This window comes from Hibiscus syriacus, unplaced genomic scaffold (assembly GCF_006381635.1).
Source record: "Hibiscus syriacus cultivar Baekdansim isolate YM2019G1 unplaced genomic scaffold, ASM638163v2 tig00111105_pilon, whole genome shotgun sequence".
NCBI classification, from domain to species: domain Eukaryota; kingdom Viridiplantae; phylum Streptophyta; class Magnoliopsida; order Malvales; family Malvaceae; genus Hibiscus; species Hibiscus syriacus.
Genome location: NW_024062987.1, coordinates 4,190,425 through 4,211,607, shown reverse-complemented (window position 1 = coordinate 4,211,607; position 21,183 = coordinate 4,190,425). Strand labels below are relative to the sequence as shown.

Sequence of the window (21,183 nt, the reverse complement as noted above, 5' to 3'; positions counted from 1 at the left end):
AACGATGAAACCCCGCCAAGTAACATTTATAACTGATTTACTTTTTAATTGACTTTGCATAGCACTTAATAGATTGATACTTCACTCAGATTAATTTAAATGGTGTAATCGGATATATAGATGATTTATCAAGTTTGATTTGAGGTTTATCGGTAGTCTTTCAATAACTTGATTATCTTTTGTGGTTCGTTTGCTAATACGATCAGATCTGTTTGTATCTATCTTTGTTCGAGTTTCTTAGTTAAATTTAATATTTCCTTGTATGGTCCTTACGTGATTTTAGGTTGTCAGTTTTGTTTCAATGATTATAGAAAGTTTTCCTAATTACGTGCTTAATTTACGATTGTGATTATAAATTTTTATTATAATTTGGAATATTTCCTATTTTGAATAAAATTAATTCTATAAAAAACATTTGACTCTTGTTCTTTAAGTAAAGAATATATAGATAATTAATTGGAATAAAAAAGTAATTTCTTAAACACTAAAATCAAATTTAAATAATTGATATCAAATTCAGATTATAAATAGTTTTTGATAAAAAGAAATTGTTTACTATTTGAATATTTGATTTAATAAGTGGTGGATCCACTCAGAGTGTAAGATCGGTACGTGTTTACTTTAAAATTTAAATTTTCTTAAGGTAATTGTCTGTTTTATTGATGTGTTCACTTTAAAATTTTATTTGTATCCATTTTGAATAAATAATTTTTGTGGTTAGTACATATATGTAGGGGCGTGCAAATCCGGGTAGTCGGTCCGGGTCGGTGATTTCTCGGCCCGTGTCCCGACCCAAATATTACGGGTATCCAATAATTGGGTACCCGGTAATCGGGTACCCGATACCCTTTTTTATTTTCAAATTATTAATTTAAAAAATATACACAAATTTAAATGTTCGAAACTTCGAATTACATACTCTAATATCCGAACATAAAATTTAAAAGTTCGAAATACAAAATCTAATAATTCATAATATAAATAATCATTATATATATATATATAAACAAAACAAAAACAAAAACTAACCGGGTACTCGGGTAACCGAATACCCGGAAAAACTAGATATTGTGACCTGGGCCCAACCCGGGAAATGTCAGGTCGGGTACCTGACCCGGCCGAGTAATTTATTTTAGAAAATTATCCGGTTTTTTAGGTCCGGGTTGACGGGTCGGGTCAACCGGGTCGGGTAGTTTTACACACCCTACTTATATGTGTACTCGGCCTAAAAAAATATTTTTTAATATGCCAGACTACCATTGAATGTAAAGTCAATTAGTATTTAAATAATATAAATTATTTACTCTATAACAACAGTTTAATTTTCAATCATCTTTTAAACATATTTTTTTAATACAAAGAGAGTAACAGAGGTTATTAACTAAAATACAAAACTAAATCACATTTGCCGGCTTGGACTCGGCGGAACCAGTCTCAGCTTGCAGAAGTGGTAGAATCTCCGCCGGCGGGACGCAGTTGCAATATGTTAGCTGATTCTCTTGCCAAGGCTGGTATTGGATAATTATTCTTGTGAGGTGAATGTTATGGTCTATTGCATGGTATTGTTATTTTTCTTTTGATAGGTTGCAAGGTGGGGCGTTTTTTTGGGATTAGTTCTAGTTAACATTTGAAAGTGGTTATTGGATATTCTCTATTAATAGTAATATATATTATGGGCACCCTTTTCCTCCTCCTATTTAAGTTTAGAGGTGGTTTTTAAAGAGGTCTATTTCCTTTAAAAAATTAATTGTCTAAATCATTTTATTTCATGCAAAAGCAAAAATAACACTAAAGTTAAGATGGTTGGAGTATTATATGTTATCTTTATAATAAAAAAGAGAATATTGTATTCTTAAAACGACAAGTGTTGTCGGCAGCTGATTCATTACCTTAATATTATATTCTTCTTCCGTTTATTTGTTGAAACTCTGTTGCTTGAACCGCAAGGAATTACTCCACGGTTAGGGAGCAAGAATTCTTTTAGTTTTTGTTGCTGTTTTTTGAATGATCCTTTCACTATGTTTGTTTATATAAGTAGGTAACTGATGTTATTTATTTCGTATGTATAGATGTTGCCAGGATACTTTCAGACCTCGAGTTTTCAATTCAAAGAGTGGAAGTTATGACAACGCCGGATGGAAGAGTAATTGACTTGTTTTTCATCACGGATGGGATGTGACCTTGTTTTGAGTCGGCACATGTTAACCGGCGATGCATAACAAACTCTTAGGCTTTGCTTGGTTGGGTGGAAAAAGGGAAGGATAGAAGGAGATAGTGAAAAAATGGGAAGAAAATAAATTTTGAGTGTGCGTGGTAAGAAAGAAAAGTGAGAGGAAAGAAAACGAGGATGACCATTTTCCACTTTCATGAGTAAAAACAAATCATTCCAAATTTCTTTCCAATTTGGAAGGAAAATATGAGAAAATGTGAGAGGGATGGGAGTCAGTTCAAAATATGTAGTTTTCAAAGCTTAATTATCTGTACTCTCACTTTTCTTCCTTACCAAGCAATAAATGGAAAGAAAATGTAATTTTCTTTCAGTTTTTCCATCCTTCCTACCAAACACACCAATTTTCTACCTCTGTAATTTTTCATCCTTCCAATTTTCACTCTACCAAACAAAGCTTTGATGTCATTATGATGACTCGATATGATAATTTGTTGTTTAATTTCTTTTTTTACTGCTTAATTTCTCTTTTGGACCTCTATGAATGTTGTTTTTAGATTGGTCAATTTTGGTAGATTAAGATGTGTGATCTTGTAAATTTTTAGCCGACATCGAGATGAAGATGTTGTGCTGTAGAGATTCGTATATACACGATCAAAACGGAGTAATACGTTGTACTTGTTATATGGTCTAACTTTCAGAAAATAGGCATTCCTTTTTATTTTAGACAAATTAATTAACTAGGCCCAACAATTCAATAAGTTATAGTTTGGACTAAAAAGGTTGCTTATTAACCATATGGCTAAGCAATTGATGTGCCTTGTCTCCTGAGTCAGGTCTGCTTAACCTGGTGGAAATTTTTTATTACCCGTTGTTTATGCATAACTGTTTCATTACAGGGAACTTTTAGATACAAAAAAGAGACGAGAAGACACCGAGGAGCATCTGATTGCTGTTTTGGGGAATTATTGTATCAGCTTCGAGCTTCAGTTGGCAGGGCCTGAATATGAGAGCCTGAAGGCGTTGCCGTCTCTATCTCCAGCAGTTGAAGAAGATTTATTTACTTATGAGTTGGCTAGAAAAGAAGCTAGCTCAAAGGTGCTCAAATCTGATCTGATGACACCGAAGAAGGCCAGTGACACTGTAGATAATTGTTTGAGCCCTGCTCATACATTGCTTCAAATACAATGTGTTGATCAGAAAGGACTCTTTTACGACATTCTGAGGATGTCAAAAGACTTTGATTTTCAGGTAACAGTCATGAGATTGCTGTTATTCAGCTTCTTTAGAGTTACTTTTTAAGATGAAAAGTATCGACCTTCTCGTTGTGACATGCTTAATATATTTGGAATCAAGTTAGTATTAATCAATCTCTAGATTCTGGACTCTCCTGTATATCTCTATTGTGCCTTTGTTATCGTGGTTCTTTTGTTTGGAAAGCCATGAAAATGGGATGTTTTTATTTCCCTAAATTTATTCGGACTGAATCACTAGTATTTCTTTTGATAATAATGTAACTTTGATACACATTTTTTGGCTTTATTGTCTGGCAGTGCTTGCATTTTACCAATACTTGGTTGTTGTTTATCATGTAGATCGCTCATGGTAGATTCTCTTCAAGCGTGAAAGGCTACCGGAATTTGGACCTTTTCATTCGGCAAGCAAATGGAAAAAAGATTGTGGACCCCAAGCATCAAAATGTTTTATGTTCTCGTTTAAAGGAGGATGCTTCATCCGTTCCGAGTGATTATTGTTAACCGAGGCCCTGATACCGAACACTTGGTTGCTAACCCTGTCGAGTCATCTGGAAAGGGAAGGCCACGAGTTTTTTACGATGTTACATTGGCTCTTAAAATGCTAGGGATACGCATTTTCTCGTTTAAAGGATTTACATTTGGGATTTATTGTTTTTGTTCTGGCTTTTCTCATATCAAGGTTGAATATATATATATACGTTAGCATGTGTGAACGTGTTTTCTTTACTGTTGCCGTAGGCTGAAATTGGAAGACATTCAGCTAGTGATCGCCATTGGGAAGTGTCGGAACCGTTTTTCGGTTGGGTCCGGAATTGGGCTTCGACTTAAATGAAATAGTTTGGGTTAGGAGTCGCCACCGACCATTTTAAAAACATTTAGGTGGGTCGGGCACCATCTTACTTTATCTACGTTGTACCAGAAATGTGTCGGGTTCGGGAGTCGGTTACGGTCAAGGAAGGATTAGCACTCTTGAACCGCCCTTTCAGTACCAATTAATTTGTCGGTTGTCTTTAATTGCGAAAATTAAAATTAAAATTTAAAAACTTAATTTCAATTACTTACCTTTGATCAATTGAAGGTATCCATAAAAAGTCAAAAATGTTAAATAAGAAATAATAAATAAATATTAAAATAAAAAAATAAATTTAAAAACGAAAAGAGAAAAAAACCAAATGAAAATGTAAAAAACACGTCCCATTGCCATATCAAAGTTGCATAACGAAATGTAAAAATGCAAGGAATTGTAAAAGTAAAATTAATGAAAGTGTAAAAGTAAAAATGCAGGGAGAGCAAAGAAATATAAAAGTAAAGAAAAGTGTTGCTGCCCAGATTGTTGTTAAACATGCTCGACATTGCGGCATCTGTCCGAGTACTTGATGCCATCAACAACGTGATGGCTTTTCGATGGTTTCCACCAGTATACTCAAGCTTGTGAAGTTGCAACTTGAACTTCAAACTAACACCAGAGATAGATCTATCAACTTGTGATCGGACGTTAAAACAACGGGGATGCCGTTACGACACAAAACAGCTTTGGAATCGCCGCAGTTAGAAACAACAATCTTATTAGGCGTTACCACGGCAACAACGACGGTGGATCCAACGGCATTGCACTCCGGAGAATGTAACTCGTACCGGCAGTTAGCTCCGGCCGCCATACTTTCTTTCAACTTTATCCCTTCCCTATCCATGCGCCTGAAGCTAAGCTGCATCGCTCCTTTCCACTCTTCGTCTTCACTCTCCAACTCTTTTTTCATCAGTCCATGCAAACGCTCTCTGCACCGTATCGCCACGTGAAAGCAACCGTGACCGTCGTAGACACCAAAATAGTGGAAGCCAACGGTGGCGGAGTCCTTTTCATTTTTCTACATCGGAGCTGGAAGAATTATCTCCATCGTTTCCACGGTCTAGAACATACGCAGCAGCAAGCTTGGAATTTGTGGCGTTTCCGGCTATTCTCGGCCTCGGAAGGTGCAAAATCAACGAATTTAAACCTTCTAAATGCCATTCTACATCTCCTGACTTGGCGTGAACTGGGTTCGCACGGTGGTGCTGATGCTTCGCCTTCGCTCATAACTCTGCAGCAGATATCCACCATCACCACCAACAACTAAAACCACCAAACTATTAACATGAAAATATCAACCTTTTTCTTCTTAGTTCAAAAAAATAGTACAAAAAACGGAATGGAAGCAGAGATAGTGGAGTGTGGAAAAGTTGAGAGCAGTGGGCTTGAGCAAAGAAATCAAGGGGAAAAGAAAATGAAGGACACGTGCATGCCTCCCCCACCCAACGAAACTGCCTTACCTCCACCCCTTTTCGTCTGTGTCTTCCCCCTTTTAAAGCAGCATGTTTGTTGAATATATAGGGGAAAGGAAGTGGTATGTAATGGCCAAGGATTATGGTCAGATTTTTAGGGGTGTAGTGGTATAGTTGTGATACGTGGGGGGTTAAACATGGTTGTTGGGTATTGTTTGAGTGAGTGAGGTAATGATGGGGTAGTATATGGGGCCTACAAAAAATAAAAATAAAAATAATAATAATAATAATAAAATAAATAAATAAATAAATAATACAATAAAAATAAAAATATAAAACCCGGTCAAAAAACAGGTGTCTACAGCTGCCCCTCTTTGCACATTCTTGTGTTAACAAGAATAGGGCAAAGACGAAAAAGACAACAAGTTTTTGTCCGGTCTTCTCAAACGTGATTGATCTTCCTGGAATTGGACCGTTGTCTTCTTCTCGGTTTAAAGATTTCGGCTTGAAAATTCTTCCAGAAAGTAGTTCATCGCTGTCATCGAGCTGAATGAGGTCGAACTCGTCATGTCTTTGGTTGGCAGATAGCTCTTCTTGACTTAAGCTATGCTGCAAATGATGTGTCTTGGAGCTGAGCGTAGCCGAACTCGAAGGTTTGGTGTTTCAAGAGAAACATTTTCAAAGGTTTTTTTTTGTGTTTCAAGAGAAACTGTCTCAAGGGAGGCAAAATTTTGTTTCAAGAGAAATATATTCAAAGATTGGTGTTTCAAGGGAAACTGTCTCAAGAGAGACAAAACTTTGTTCTAAAAGAAATTGTCTCAAGGGAGACGAAATTTGTTCAAAGATTTTGTTTCAAGGGAAACTGTCTCAAGAGAGACAAAACTTTGTTTTGAGTACATTAGTCTCAAGCGAGACGACCCTTTGTTTCGAGAGAAACGATCTTAAAGGCGATCGATAATCTGCTTGTTCCTGAAGATGAATATTGCTGGTGGGTACGATTCCCTTCGTTGTGAAGTCGAAACCGTGGATGGCCCCTTCATTGTGAAGTTGAGCCTTGAATTGGATATCCTTCGTCGTGAAGTTGAAATCCAATAAAAGTTGTGTTGTTTCGAGTCCAATATCCTTTGTCGTGAAGTTGAAATTGGATCTGAAATTGGAAAGTTTATTGACAGACACTCATTCTTTGAGTTGGATATCCTTCATCGTGAAGTTGAAATCCAAATATGGAGATGGATACTGCTTGTGTGCACGATTCCCTTCGTCGTGAAGTTGAAACCGTGGATAGCCCCTCCGTCGTGGAGTTGAGACTGGTAATTGGATATCCTTCGTCGTGAAGTTGAAATCCAAGTAAGTTGTATTGCTCCGAGTCCAATATCCTCCGCCGTGAAGTTGAAATTGTCTCTAGAATTGGGGAAATTGTTTGTTGACAGTCAGCCGCCCCTTCGCTGTGAAGTTGAGCTTGTGCTGTCTTGAGTCCAATATCCTTCGTTGTGAAGTTGAAATTGGCTCTGAAATTGGGAAGCCCCTTCGTCGTGAAGTTAAGCCCCCGAATAGCACAATATCCTCCGTCGTGGAGTTTAAATTGTGGATGTGTGGGTACGATATCCTCTGTCGTGGAGTTAAAATCGCGGATGGCCCCTTCGTCGTGAAGTTGAGCCTTGACTTGAATATTCTTCACCGTGAAGTTGAAATCCAAGTATTGTATGTTGGGTGGACACGATTCCCTTCGTCGTGAAGTTGAAACCGTGGATGACCCCTTTATTGTGAAGTTTGACTTTGAGCTAGACATCCTTCATCGTGAAGTTGAAATCTACTCTCGAGCAAATTGTGTTGTTTCGAGTCCAATTTCCTTCGCTGCGAAGTTGAAATAGACTCTGAATGAAATTGGAAGGTTGTTTATTGACAGACAACTTTTCTTGACTTAAGTTGTGATGTAAATTTCCTTTAAATGAATGATGGCCCCTTTCGCCAAATTTTGTCAGCCGGATATCTTCCGTCGTGGAATTGAAATCTGGCTTGAAAGTGTTAACTGGAAACATGCTGCTCATGGTTGAGTTTGAGTTGAACTGGATTTGATCTGAATTGGTTCTGATATCTGTAGATATGTCAAGTCGGTTGAGGTGTAGCTTCTCACTGTTGAGTTAAGCAACCACCATCGTTATTTAAAGGCGCTTGCAAATCGAGTATCCTTCATCCTGAAGTTAAAATTTGACTCTAAAAGCTGTAAAAATCTTGTATGCTAAAATGATAAATGTGCTGCACCTAAGTATGTCTAAGATGCATGCAACATGAATGAATTATGTTTTATCTCTTGGACTGGAGTCCCGTGTTTTGTCTGCCAAAATGGTCCCTGGAATCGATCGTGCCCCATTCTCTTTTCTGAGCTTTGGCTTTACAGACCTGTCATATCTGAGACTGTTCTGTTTGAAAATGTTTTTCTCATTTTTCTTGTTTTAGGAGAGAAAATGATAAAAATGTTGTAAAAATATTGTTCGCAATTGAATTAAACTGTAAACATGGGTTCAAAGTATATCAAATGAATCAATAGCTCTTTTTAATGCTTTCAGAGTTACAGCTCTTTGACAAATGTTCAAATGGATGAGTTGGCTTTAGATTGGCCTCCTCTCTAAGGTTTCAGTCACCCAAAATGTCATTTTTTGCAACATGTTTTTTGTTTGGCATTTTAATTGGGTGCGAAAAAAATGACGCAACTAGCATGATCAATTACTAGACCTTCTATTTAAGTCTTATTAAATCTTCCATTTGTTCAAGCTTCGTAGGCTCCTCTAACAATGGCAGTGCATAAATATCGGTCTAAAAATGAAATTCTTGAGTGCTCGTGTGAAATTGACTATAACAGGTGTTCCTTAACTCCCTTAGTCTATTTTTACCGAAAATTTCTTGCTTAGATAAATTTGATTTAATTTGTCATTATCTGACTAGCTGAATCCATAAAGCCGGGGCGTTTAACCAATTGCTTTAGAGGGATAACTTAATATTATAATCACTTTTATCAGGTTAATTGAAGGGTTCATCTCATCACAAAGTCTTCATCCTGACAATAGCAGTGGAGCAAACACCGAGTTGCCAAGTGTCCGAGCAATGTCATGGTTTAAACGTAATATATTCATAAAGCCAAGGCTTTTGAGTTTCCTCTATAACCAATTGCCTTAGCGGAATAGCTCAGTTTTTACGGATTTAATTTCTTAAGATTGTCAAGAAGAACCTGTTATAGCCTATGTGTTGTTAAAAGTCAAGGAATCTCATCTTTAGAGTTCAATTTCCAAGCAACTGACCTAAACTAGATTTTCTTACTCGACTATTCCATATGTGAAGATCATTATCATCACTGTACGTCTTAAATAAAAAGCATTGTAATGTCATATGCAAAAGGATGCCCCATGTTGTCCGCATCATAAGAAAGGAAATGGTTATATTGGTTAATTGCAAGAGCAGGGTACGATGTTTAAGTGCATATTTTGGGTAATGTCAAAGTCCTTGTTTTAAATCATGTTACTTTGTCAGAGATTCTTAACTTTGAACCATTTACAAAGCTTCTTAATTCAGTTGATATTCAAAGAATTGCAAGTTTGTAAATGTGATTCATTACTCATCATCATTAAAGTAACATAAATTTGATTAAAAGTCCTTACAAAATCTTGAGAAAAAAATGAAAAAACAAATTCAAACATAATGCCTTAAATGATGAAATGATCTGCCTCACTTGGATGCCCCCGAGTTTGAAGTTGATCCAATTCTTGTTATGTATTTTCTGTGCGATTCTCTTGAATGTGGAGTAGTTCTCGATAGTGCGCCCTGGGACACTGCTATGATATTCGCAATGAGCGTTCTCATCATGCTACCTGGGGTACGGGGGTTTCATGGACTTTTCTGGATATGGTGACACCACATGTGCGTCAAACAAATGTTGGTAAAGCTCCTTATATGTCATAACATCGAAATGTTCTCATTTTTTATGAGACATGTGAATGTAAAAAAAAAATAGAAAATTAATGCAAAATATGCAGGAATGGATGATGCATGCAATGTTCGAGGCATTGATCCAAAAAATGTGTCTGTTATTAGAAATAATTTTTATTGGGGACAAAAATGTTTTATCTTTTAAGAGACAAAAATATCCTGACAGCTTCTGACATGTTGACTAGTCTTCTGCCTTCGTCTGTCATCGGTTGAATAACCTGTCGAACCACTCTGGCTTCTCTGGATAAACCGTACAAATGAAGAGTTGTTTACCCCAAACAAAAGTCTCAAAGGACTGCACCTCCGACTTCTACTCTTTGTTGAGTCTGTTCCCTAACGGCAACACCATTGGAGCCTTCCATCGATAGAAACTATCCGAAGCTTGCTTCTTGAATTCGTGAGCAATGGCATTCAGCTCAGCTAGGGTTTCGCCATCTTGTTCTCGTAGTTTTCGAAAGGAGCTTCCGGGTCAATAACCTTTTTCTCGTCTTGCCCCTGTAACCTTTGCCAATCAGTTCTTCAAATATAGACTTTCATTGTACTTGATGTAGATCTAGTTCATTATGAGTCCTTTATAATGCAATAGAGTTATATACTTTTCAATTGTGGGCACCACGTCTTCTGGATTGAATATGACACATAGTCGCCTTGTAGACTGTCCTCTGCATTTTCATCTCTTATATTACAACCCCTTTGTCAATTAATGCAGATTATTCATGCTTAACTAACACGTTTTTGGTGGATCAACACCTCTTTTAAATGATGTGAATGATGAAAATAAAATGAAAGAGAAAAAATAAAAAGAGTTAGTGAGGTAAAAATAATAAAAAAATAATCATGAAAAATAAAAGTCCTACCCCACATGATATCTACCCGAGCATGCTTTTATTAGATAGTAATCCTACCCAAACATGTTTTCTACCCACAAAGATGTATTTACAAAAAATTAATCCTAACCGCATGATATCTAGTTCACATGCTTTGAACAAAAAGTAAAGCAGAAAATAAAGTAGCCTAGGGTTTTGAATGAGGTTTTGGGGTAGGCTCTAATTCTCCATAGTCTCCCGGTTTAGGTTCTAAAAAACGGTACCCGAGTTCTCCTTGCTGGTGCCCCCTTGGGCTTGCCAGACCCTTAGTCCTAAACTCATCACAGGCTTGTATGGACCAAGTTAAACTCGAGAGAACACATTCCCTTATGTCTATGCGGATAATAAATTCACACGAAGACATAAGGTATATGAATCCCGAAGGCTACTTGCTAGGCCTGTGCGGTGAATAAATTCACACGAATGTGTCACTTTTACCCTCACTTAAATAGGGTTCGGAGCTCGGGTATAGAGCCTTAGATGGAAACTTTGAAAATCTGAAATCATTGAAACAATGTTAGTACAACTATTTATTTGAAAAATAATCAAAGGTAAATAATTGGAATCGAATAAATAAATTTAAATTTAAATTTACCATTTTCGCTAAAAAGACAACCGAAAATTAATTTCGGCCTGACTCACTTACTTGTCCCAGTAGAGTCGCCAAGCTGTCGGAACCGTTTTTCGGTTGTGCCCGGAATTGGGCTTCGACTTAAATTAAATGGTTTGGGTTAGGAGTCGCCACCGACCATTTTAAGAACATTTAGGTGGGTCAGGCACCATCTTACCTAATCTACGTTATACCAGAAATGTGTCTGGTTCGGGAGTCGGTTACGGTCAAGGAAGGATTAGCACCCTTGAACCGCCCTTTCGGTACCAATTAATTTGTCGGTTGTCTTTAATTGCGAAAATTAAAATTAAAATTTAAAAACTTGATTCCAATTACTTACCTTTGATCGATTGAAAGTATCCCTAAAAAGTCAAAAATGTTAAATAAGAAATAATAAATAAATATTAAAATAAAAAATTAAATTTAAAAACCAAAAGAAAAAAAACCAAATGAAAATGTAAAAAACACGTCCCATTGCCATATCAAATTTGCATAACGAAATGTAAAAATGCAAGGAATTGTAAAAGTAAAATTAAAGAAAGTGTAAAAGTAAAAATGCAGGGAGAGCAAAGAAATATAAAAGTAAAGAAAAGTGTTGCTGCCCAGATTGTTGTTAAACATGCTCGACATTGCGGCATCTGTCCGAGTACTTGATGCCATCAACAACGTGATGGCTTTTCGATGGTTTCCACCAGTATACTCAAGCTTGTGAAGTTGCAACTTGAACCTCAAACTAACACCAGAGATAGATCTATCAACTTGTGATCGGACGTTAAAACAACGGGGATGCCGTTACGACACAAAACAACTTTGGAATCGCCGCAGTTAGAAACAACAATCTTATTAGGCGTTACCACGGCAACAATGACGGTGGATCCAACGGCATTGCACTCCGGAGAATGTAACTCGCATCGGCAGTTAGCTCCGGCCGCCATACTTTCTTTCAACTTTATCCATTCCCTATCCATGCGCCTGAAGCTACGCTCCATCGCTCCTTTCCACTCTTTGTCTTCACTCTCCAACTCTTTTTTCATCAGTCCATGCAAACGCTCTCTGCACCGTATCGCCATGTGAAAGCAACCGTGACCGTCGTAGACACCAAAATAGTGGAAGCCAACGGTGGCGGAGTCATTTTCATTTTTCTACATCGGAGCTGGAAGAATTATCTCCATCGTTTCCACGGTCTAGAATATACGCGGCAGCAAGCTTGGAACTTGTGGCGTTTCCGGCTATTCTCGGCCTCGGAAGGTGCAAAATCAATGAGTTTAAACCTTCTAAATGCCATTATACATCTCCTGACTTAGCGTGAACTGGGTTCGCACGGTGGTGATGATGCTTCGCCTTCGCTCATAACTCCGCACCAGATATCCACCATCACCACCAACAACTAAAACCACCAAACTATTAACATGAAAATATCAGCCTTTTTCTTCTTAATTCAAAAAATAGTACAAAAAACGGAATGGAAGCAGAGATAGTGGAGTGTGGAAAAGTTGAGAGCAGTGGGCTTGAGCAAAGAAATTAAGGGGAAAAGAAAATGAAGAACACGTGCATGCCTCCCCCCACCCAACGAAACTACCTTACCTCCACCCCTTTTCGTCTGTGTCTTCCCCCCTTTTAAAGCAGCATGTTTGTTGAATATATAGGGGAAATGAAGTGGTATGTAATGGCCAGGGATTATGGTCAGATTTTTTAGTGGTGTAGTGGTGTAGTGGTATAGTTGTGATACGTTGGGGGTTAAACATGGTTGCTGGGTATTGTTTGAGTGAGTGAGGTAATGGTGGGGTAGTATATGGGGCCTACAAAAAATAAAAATAAAAATATTAATAATAATAAAAAAAAAAATAAATAAAAAAATAAATAATACAATAAAAATAAAAATATAAAATCCGGTAAAAAACAAATGTCTACAGGAAGTCTACAGATTTCTTTTGGACGACAGCCATGAATTTCCATTAACAAGCAATCGAGCTCGAAATCAGCTTGTGGACAGAGTAAGAAGAATATTGATGGGATGGTGAGGTCTGATCGAATACTCTGATGGCAGATAGATGGTTTTGCTCTGGCTGTGTGTTTTTCGACACTCTGATTCTGTTGCAGCATGTCACACAACTCCTTTTTGGAAACCAATCGGTCCCGGCAAAACATCTGGATTCAAACGATTTTGGAAGCAAATACCGGGGCACTGCTCTTAGGTAAAGATTGCAATGTGAGCCATCTGCTACAGCCTCTCGTTCTTTTAGGGTTCTTAAAAGTGTAACATTATCCTCTTTTAATATATAAATAGCCTTTGCTTTTGGTCGAAAGATTCTAAACATATGAGCATAAACTTCATGAAATTACTAGTTTTTCAAATATTAATCAATTTAACCTTTGTCTTCCCAATTTTAACGTTTAAATATTCCCTGCCCTCAATATCAGGTTTGGGTTCCATCCTGGTTGTATACTTAGGCATTGTGCCTCCGCCACGCCATTACTATATATAGATTTACCTTTCTGTTGATGGAAAGCGAAAGGCTCTCTGGTACAGAGCATGGGACTGCAATTAAAGACGTCATTTGGACCTTGTTAATTATTTTTCTAACTCCTTTTTATACTTAAAGTTTATTACTACACGTTTTTGCAATGCCAGATGGGGCCATAGCTCAGTGGTAGAGCATTTGACTGCAGATTTAGAGGTCACCGGTTCGAGTCTGGATGGGCCCTTTAGTTTTCTATTCCCCTCTTTTTTCCCCATACTTGATAATTCATATTTTTCCAATTCTCTGACCTTTCTTTAGTTAATAAACGTTAAATTGGTCTATCTAACTCCTGATCACCATTTTGAACCCAGTTGGAGCTTTTGTTTCAATTTTAATTTTCTTCCCTTATTTCTTCTCTGTGTGATCATTCATATTTTTTTTCTATCTCCTTTTATGCTCTTTGGGTATTAGTTTCTGATTTTTGCCAATTAAGATCAAATGGGTCCATAACCCTCTGGTAGAGCATTGGACTGCAGATCAAGAGATCTCCGGTTTGAACTCGGTTGGGTCCTACATTCCATTTAACATTTTCTACTCCCCTTATTGGTTTCCCTTACGTGATGATGATTCATAATTTGTTCCTCCCTTGGCCCGTTTGATAATTGCTACTAACCATTTATAATTGATGTAATACAAGAAAAGATTAATAAACCTTGTTTTGAATCAAAAAACAAAAGTGTTCACTGAAGAGTTTAAACTGAAAAACCACTGCATGATTTTCTTCTACAGACATTCTATGCTGACTACCCAAAAGAAAGCAAAAGCTTTGACGGTTTACCGACCCCAACTTAAATACACTGATTTACATGGCTGGACAGGATTGGTTCGACCGGTTTTGCATTGTTCCATTCCCAACAAACTGAAAAATGATGGGTTATACTATCTTTTTTTTCCCTGGAAATTCTTAAATTTGATTTTATAAGTTTGACACGTACACAATGCAATATACCTATGCTATCAATAACTCTCCCATTTAGTCAAGGCACCATCAAAAGCTGTCCCATCTAGTCAAGGATGCCCTATCTCAAGGACATAATTCATTTGGGATGGTTCAAATGCAGGTAATATAAAAGTTTATGTATCACTAATATTCCTTTCATACCAATTATTTATCATTTTTATTTTTTTAATTGTTCTATTCAAATCGTCTTTTTCTACCCTTCAGTCTCCTAAAATATAAGTCTTCTATGTTTTAAAAGTAATTTTATCATTTCCACTCTTTGGGTGATAACTTCCGAATGTTCTTACCAATTAATATGTAACAAAATTACAAGGACAGAGAATACATAATTGCAGCTGATGTTTTATGCAATACAGGTAGAGGCAAGAAGTAGTCATTGTGAAGAAATTGGTACCCCAACAAACCATCATATATTGGTCAGCAAGTATGACACCAAAGGGGGTACACCGACCCCAGATGAATCCACAGATATAAGAGCAACCCAATATCAAACCAAATTCCAAATTCCAATATCCAAAGTTGCTATAGACATTACATTTATGTGAACCAGGTAGTATAAAGTCGCATTTCAAAGTAGACGATACATTATTAATTGGCGCGGCTCCGTATAACATCGAGACCCCTCTCAGTAGGATCGGTAGCTTGCAACTCTACCTGGATACCGTCCAATTCCCTTTTGAACCTGTCCTTTGAGCTGGCATAAATCATCTTGCTTCTTACTTTTGATGTATCAGGAGACCTTCATGTACAAAATGTTAACATAGAAGTGAAGCAATTCGGGATAAATCCATGAAAAGAACACGTCACAAAGATAAAAACTTAGTGTTACCAAGCAATGAAAAATATCCTGCTCTTCTGGCAGTTCTCGTTGGTCACAAAATCGAAGTCATACACAGCATATCTTCATAGCGGTTGAAATCATACTCTGTTAGGAAAATAAACCGAGTACAAGTAATTTCCCTATAACCAGATTAGTGAGAATGCGAAATAAAAGCGGAAAAATAATACCCGAAAATTGATAACGGAGTTCAGCCAATTGTGCTTACGTCTCCGGGCTGCTGCAGATCTTTTACTAAGAGAGAAAATTTACAGATGTTTACAAAACACTCACTACTCACAAGAAAGCTCTCTAGTATAGGAAGAAAGAAATGTTTTGAGATGATTTTGAAGCTAAATGGGTAAGGGTATTTATAGTAGAAACTTAGGGACTAATCTTTGAAAATACCCTAAAGTGCAATGACTAAAGTGAATTTACCCATTCCTATTTTCAACAAACATCTACCAAAATTTTACCAAACTTTGAAAAACATTTTTCAAATAAACATTTACCAAACTTTGAAAAAACATTTTCCAAAGTTGGTTGCCAAACTTTGAAATTTTTAACAATCTCCCACTTGAAGACTGATTTTAATATGTCTTCACACCTCGATCAATGAAGCAACATGTCTGGTCTTGTTATTCTAGCATGCCATCTTCCAGAAGAGACCGGATAAAATGATATCTCAATTGTATGTGCTTTGTCCTGGAATGAAAAGACGGATTCTTTGCTAGATGGATAGCACTTTGACTGTCGCAATACAAGATATTGTTTTCTTGTTTTTTGCCTAACTCTTCCAAGAAACTTTGGAGCCAAACCATCTCATTGCTGGCTTCCGTAACAACGACATATTCTGCTTTAGTTGTGGAGAGAGCAACTATCTTCTGTAGTTGAGAAACCCAACTCACTGCAGTTCCTCCTAGAGTATAGACATACCCTGTAGTGCTCCTTCTGATGTCGACATTTCCGGCTAAGTCAGCATCTACATAGCCTGTCAGTATCATATCTCCACCTTTGAAACAAAGTGCTTTGTTTGTGGTACCCCGAAGATATCTGAGGATCCATTTGACTGCTTCCCAGTGCACCTTGCCCGGATTATTCATGTACCTGCTAACAGCTCCCACTGCATGAGCAATATCTGGTATGGTACAAACCATGGCATACATCAAACTTCCAATTGCTGAGGCATACGGCACCTTCACCATGTGTGCACGTTCTTCCTCCGTCTTTGGTGATTGGTCTTTGGAGAGTCTGAAATGAACACCTAAAGGTGTACTTACTGGTTTAGCATCTTGCATGTTGAACCTGGAGAGTACTTTGTTGATGTACTCAGCCTGTGATAACATCAAAGTCCCCGACTTTGTGTCTCTCTTGATCCTCATCCCAAGAATCTGCTTTGCAGCGCCCAGATCCTTCATAGCAAACTGCTTCGACAATTTTTGCTTCAAGTTTATGATCTCTTGCATGTTTGAGCCTGCAACGAGCATGTCATCAACGTACAACAATAAAATAATGAAACTATTGTCAAACCTCTTGATGTAGCAACAATGATCTGCTTGGCATCTGGTAAAACCACTGCTACTCATGAAACTATCGAACTTCTTGTACCACTGTCTAGGAGCTTGTTTTAAACCATACAAGCTCTTCTTCAACCTGCATACCAGGTTTTTCTTGCCTGCCTCTATGAAGCCTTCTGGCTGCCTCATATAGATCTCTTCCTCCAAATCACCATGAAGGAAAGCTGTCTTTACATCTAACTGCTCAAGATGTAAATTCTCCGCAGCTACAATTTTCAACACCAGTCTGATTGTAGACAGTTTTACGACTGGAGAGAAAATTTCATTGTAGTCAATACCTTCTTTTTGCTGAAAACCTTTGACAACTAATCTTGCTTTGTAGCGTTTTCTCCCATCATGTTCTTCTTTGATCCTGTAAATCCACTTGTTATGGAGCGCTTTCTTGCCTGGTGGTAATTCAGCTAATTCCCACGTCTGATTTGACATAAGCGAGTCCATCTCATCTTTCATGGAAGACTCCCACTTGACTGAATCCTCCACCTGCATTGCTTCATCATAGCACTCTGGTTCACCATTGTCAGTCAGCAACAAATAGTGCAAAGAAGGCGAATACTGTTGGGTTGGTTTAGGAATTCTGGAGGAGCGTCTCAGTTCTGGTGTGTGTGGTTCTTCTTGAACTATTTCAGGATTGATCTGAACATCATTTCCAGAAATCTCCTCGAACTCAGCAAATTCCTTTGTTTCAGCTTCGGTATTACTTGATTCTGCGGTTGACCTATCTTTGTACATCACATTTTCATTGAAAATGACGTCTCTGCTTCTGATGATCTTTCGATTTTCGTAGTCCCAAAACCGGTAACCGAACTCATCACCACCGTAACCAACAAAGACGTATTTGTTGGACTTGGCATCAAGTTTACTTCTTTCAGCAGAGTTTATGTGTACATAAGAAATACAACCAAACACTCTTAAGTGTGAAAGGTTTATTTCTTTCTTGCTCCAAGCTTCCTCTGGTATTCCGCCATCTAAAGGAACTGAGGGCCCACGGTTGATCAAGTAAGCTGCAGTGTTGATAGCTTCAGCCCATAGAAATTTGGGCAATCCGGCATGTATCCTCATGCTTCTGGCACGTTCATTCAGAGTTCTGTTCATGCGCTCTGCTACGCCATTCTGCTGCGGTGTTATGGGAACTGTTGTCTCCATCTTGATCCCATTGTTTGCACAAAAATCTCTGAAACTACTGTCTCTGTACTCTCCTCCATTATCAGACCTCAACCGCTTGACTTTCAAACCAGTCTCATTTTCCACCATGGCCTTCCATTTTATGAAGGTATCAAAGACTTCTGATTTCTTCTTCAGAAAATAAACCCACACCTTCCTTGTTGAATCATCGATGAAGGTGACATAATATAGTGAGCTTGCAAGAGATGGAGCAGGGGATGGTCCCCATACATCAGTATGAACCAATTCTAACCTTTATGCCTTGGGAGTCTTGCCAATCTTTGTAAAACTGACTTTCTTTTGTTTTCCAAAGATGCAATCCTCGCATAGTCCGACATCTACATTCTTTAGATCCGGCAGCTTCCCTTTTGACAGAAGTATCTTCATTCCTTTCTCGCTCATATGGCCGAGCCTTTGGTGCCATAGGTTTGATTTTCCATCAGCATCTGCTACTGTAATGATATTCTCTAAATTTGAGGTTACATAGAGAGTATCGGTCTTCTTACCACGAGCAATGACGAGTGCTCCTTTGGTAATCTTCCTTTCACAGCCTGAAAAAGTTGTACTATATCCTTCTCCATCAAGCTGTCTAACAGAAATCAGATTTCTTTTGAGGCCAGAAATATGTCTCACTCCTGTCAGCTTCCAGGTGGTCTGGTTTGGTAGCTTTAGTCGGATGTCTCCTTTTCCGACGATCTTCAAGGTTTCATCATCAGCTAGATGAACCTTCCCAAAATCACCACTGACATAGTTCTCCATGATTTCTCGGTATGGGGTGGAGTGGAAAGATGCCCCTGAATCCAAGATCCATGATTCAATCGGACTGTTGACGCTTAAAATCATGGCATCACCTATCTCCTCCGTCATGTTGGCAGATTCCTGTGCGCCGGTATTTTTCTTCGGTGCTCGGCAATCTCTTTTGAAGTGACCCTTCTTGCCGCAATTATAACAGGTAAAATCTTTATTTCCTGTTCTTGATTTGCCCCTTCTGGATTTTGATCTGCCACGATTTGATATTCTTTCTGAAGTTCTCCCTCTAGACTCCGTGTGCAAGGCTGAGGAGGTTGATGCTTCACCCGATTCTCTTCGTCGAATTTCTTCACTCAATACCAGATCCCGAGCATCGTCGAATTTTAATTTGTTGTTTCCCGACGAACTGCTGACTGCTGTAACAGTAGCATTCCAACTGTCTGGTAGAGATGATAAGAGAATTAAAGCTCGAACTTCATCATCGAACTCAATTTCCACTGAACTCAACTGGGTTGTGATTGTGTTGAGTTCATTTAGGTGTTGTGCCACCGATGCCCCTTCCGCCATCCGCAAATTGAATAATCGCCTCATCAAATGAACTTTGTTTGAGGCCGATGGCTTCTCGTACATACTGGAGAGAGCTGCCATAAGACCCGTCGTGGTCTTTTCCTTTGCTATGTTAAAAGCAACATTGCGGGATAACGTCAGTCGGATAACTCCGAGGGCTTGTCTGTCGAGAAGAGCCCAATCTTCATCCTTCATGCCCTCTGGTTGCTTTCCTGAGAGAGGTTGATATAGATTTTTCTGGTACAAAAAATCTTCAATCTGCATCTTCCAAGAGCCAAAGTCCGCACCATCGAACTTTTCAATTTTCACATTCCCTTCGTCTGTAGCCATCGCTCCCACTCGAATCTGGCTTCGTTTGGATCGTTTCTGACAATTCTTGCGAATCACCGTATATTAGAACACCACCGTCGACAAACTCGTATCGCCGACCGAATTTCACTATTCACAAAATTCACTATTCACGTGAATAGTAATGAATAGTAACCTCGCAGAAAATTTGACACAATTCACAACCAAAAGCTCTGATACAAGTTGTTAGGAAAATAAACCGAGTACAAGTAATTTCCCTATAACCAGATTAGTGAGAATGCGAAATAAAAGCAGAAAAATAATACCCGAAAATTGATAACGGAGTTCAGCCAATTGTGCTTACGTCTTCGGGCTGCTGCAGATCTTTTACTAAGAGAGAAAATTTACAGGTGTTTACAAAACACTCACTACTCACAAGAAAGCTCTCTAGTATAGGAAGAAAGAAATGTTTTGGGATGATTTTGAAGCTAAATGGGTAAGGGTATTTATAGTAGAAACTTAGGGACTAATCCTTGAAAATACCTTAAAGTGCAATGACTAAAGTGAATTTACCCATTCCTATTTTCAACAAACATCTACCAAAATTTTACCAAACTTTGAAAAACATTTTTCAAAGAAACATTTACCAAACTTTGAAAAAACATTTTCCAAAGTTGGTTGCCAAACTTTGAAACTTTTAACATACTCATCAGCTGGAAGGCTAGCAGTGAAATCTTCATAGCTATCAGTAGGTTCACCAAGCTTCTCCACAACGACTTGCTTTTGCTTTTCCTCGATCCTGAAAACTATGAAGCGGTTGGTCCTTTTAGCCTTCAGTTCTAAAAACCTCAACTTACAATCATCATGCACATCCATTCCTGAAGCCGAGTTTGCCTGTGGAATCATGAACAACCTCAGCAAGTATCAATCATCAACTAAGCCAACTAGAAATCATACAACTGGGGATGAGAGCAAGAAATCTTATAGTGGGGTAAGGAGAGATAAAAAATTGATGAAATTATAAGATTGGACGGGCCAGAGCAATTGCCAGCCCACCCACCCACCCCTTTCCCAAGCTATGCCCCTGCATACCACTCAATAACTATTAGATAGTAACAAGAGCTCCCAAATTACAAAGAATCTAGTCAGTAATTTTGCAAAGTAAATGAAGCCATATTTGTTTAAGAGAGAAAATTACATTGTTTGGATCTCAGAGGGGGAGGTTTCAGCAAATGTAGTTTCCCATTTACCTAAGCAAACTAGTTGTTTCAGCCTCCAAATGAAATGATACTTCCATTTTACAATTTATACCACATTCTTCAACTAGAAGGATCAATTACTCACATTTACTTTATTCGATCAAACAGTTTTACAAACTTAAGGATGGAAACATTAACAACC

The 21,183-nt window shown here is 38.0% G+C and overlaps 1 protein-coding gene and 1 pseudogene across 1 annotated transcript; one reads left to right on the top strand and one right to left on the bottom strand.

Moving 5' to 3' along the window:
• Positions 1-1,093: 1,093 nt before the first annotated feature.
• LOC120153742 lies at positions 1,094-13,222 on the top strand (annotated as a pseudogene).
• Positions 13,223-14,977: 1,755 nt separating this feature from the next.
• On the bottom strand, positions 14,978-20,832 carry LOC120153775 (actin-depolymerizing factor 1-like). The gene is made up of 4 exons (XM_039165658.1): positions 20,489-20,832; positions 18,325-18,330; positions 15,452-15,523; positions 14,978-15,361 (listed from the first exon to the last, which is right to left on the bottom strand). Exons 1-4 carry the CDS (start codon positions 20,686-20,688, stop codon positions 15,211-15,213), a joined length of 429 nt encoding a protein of 142 aa, XP_039021589.1. The 5' UTR covers positions 20,689-20,832; the 3' UTR covers positions 14,978-15,210.
• Positions 20,833-21,183: the final 351 nt, after the last annotated feature.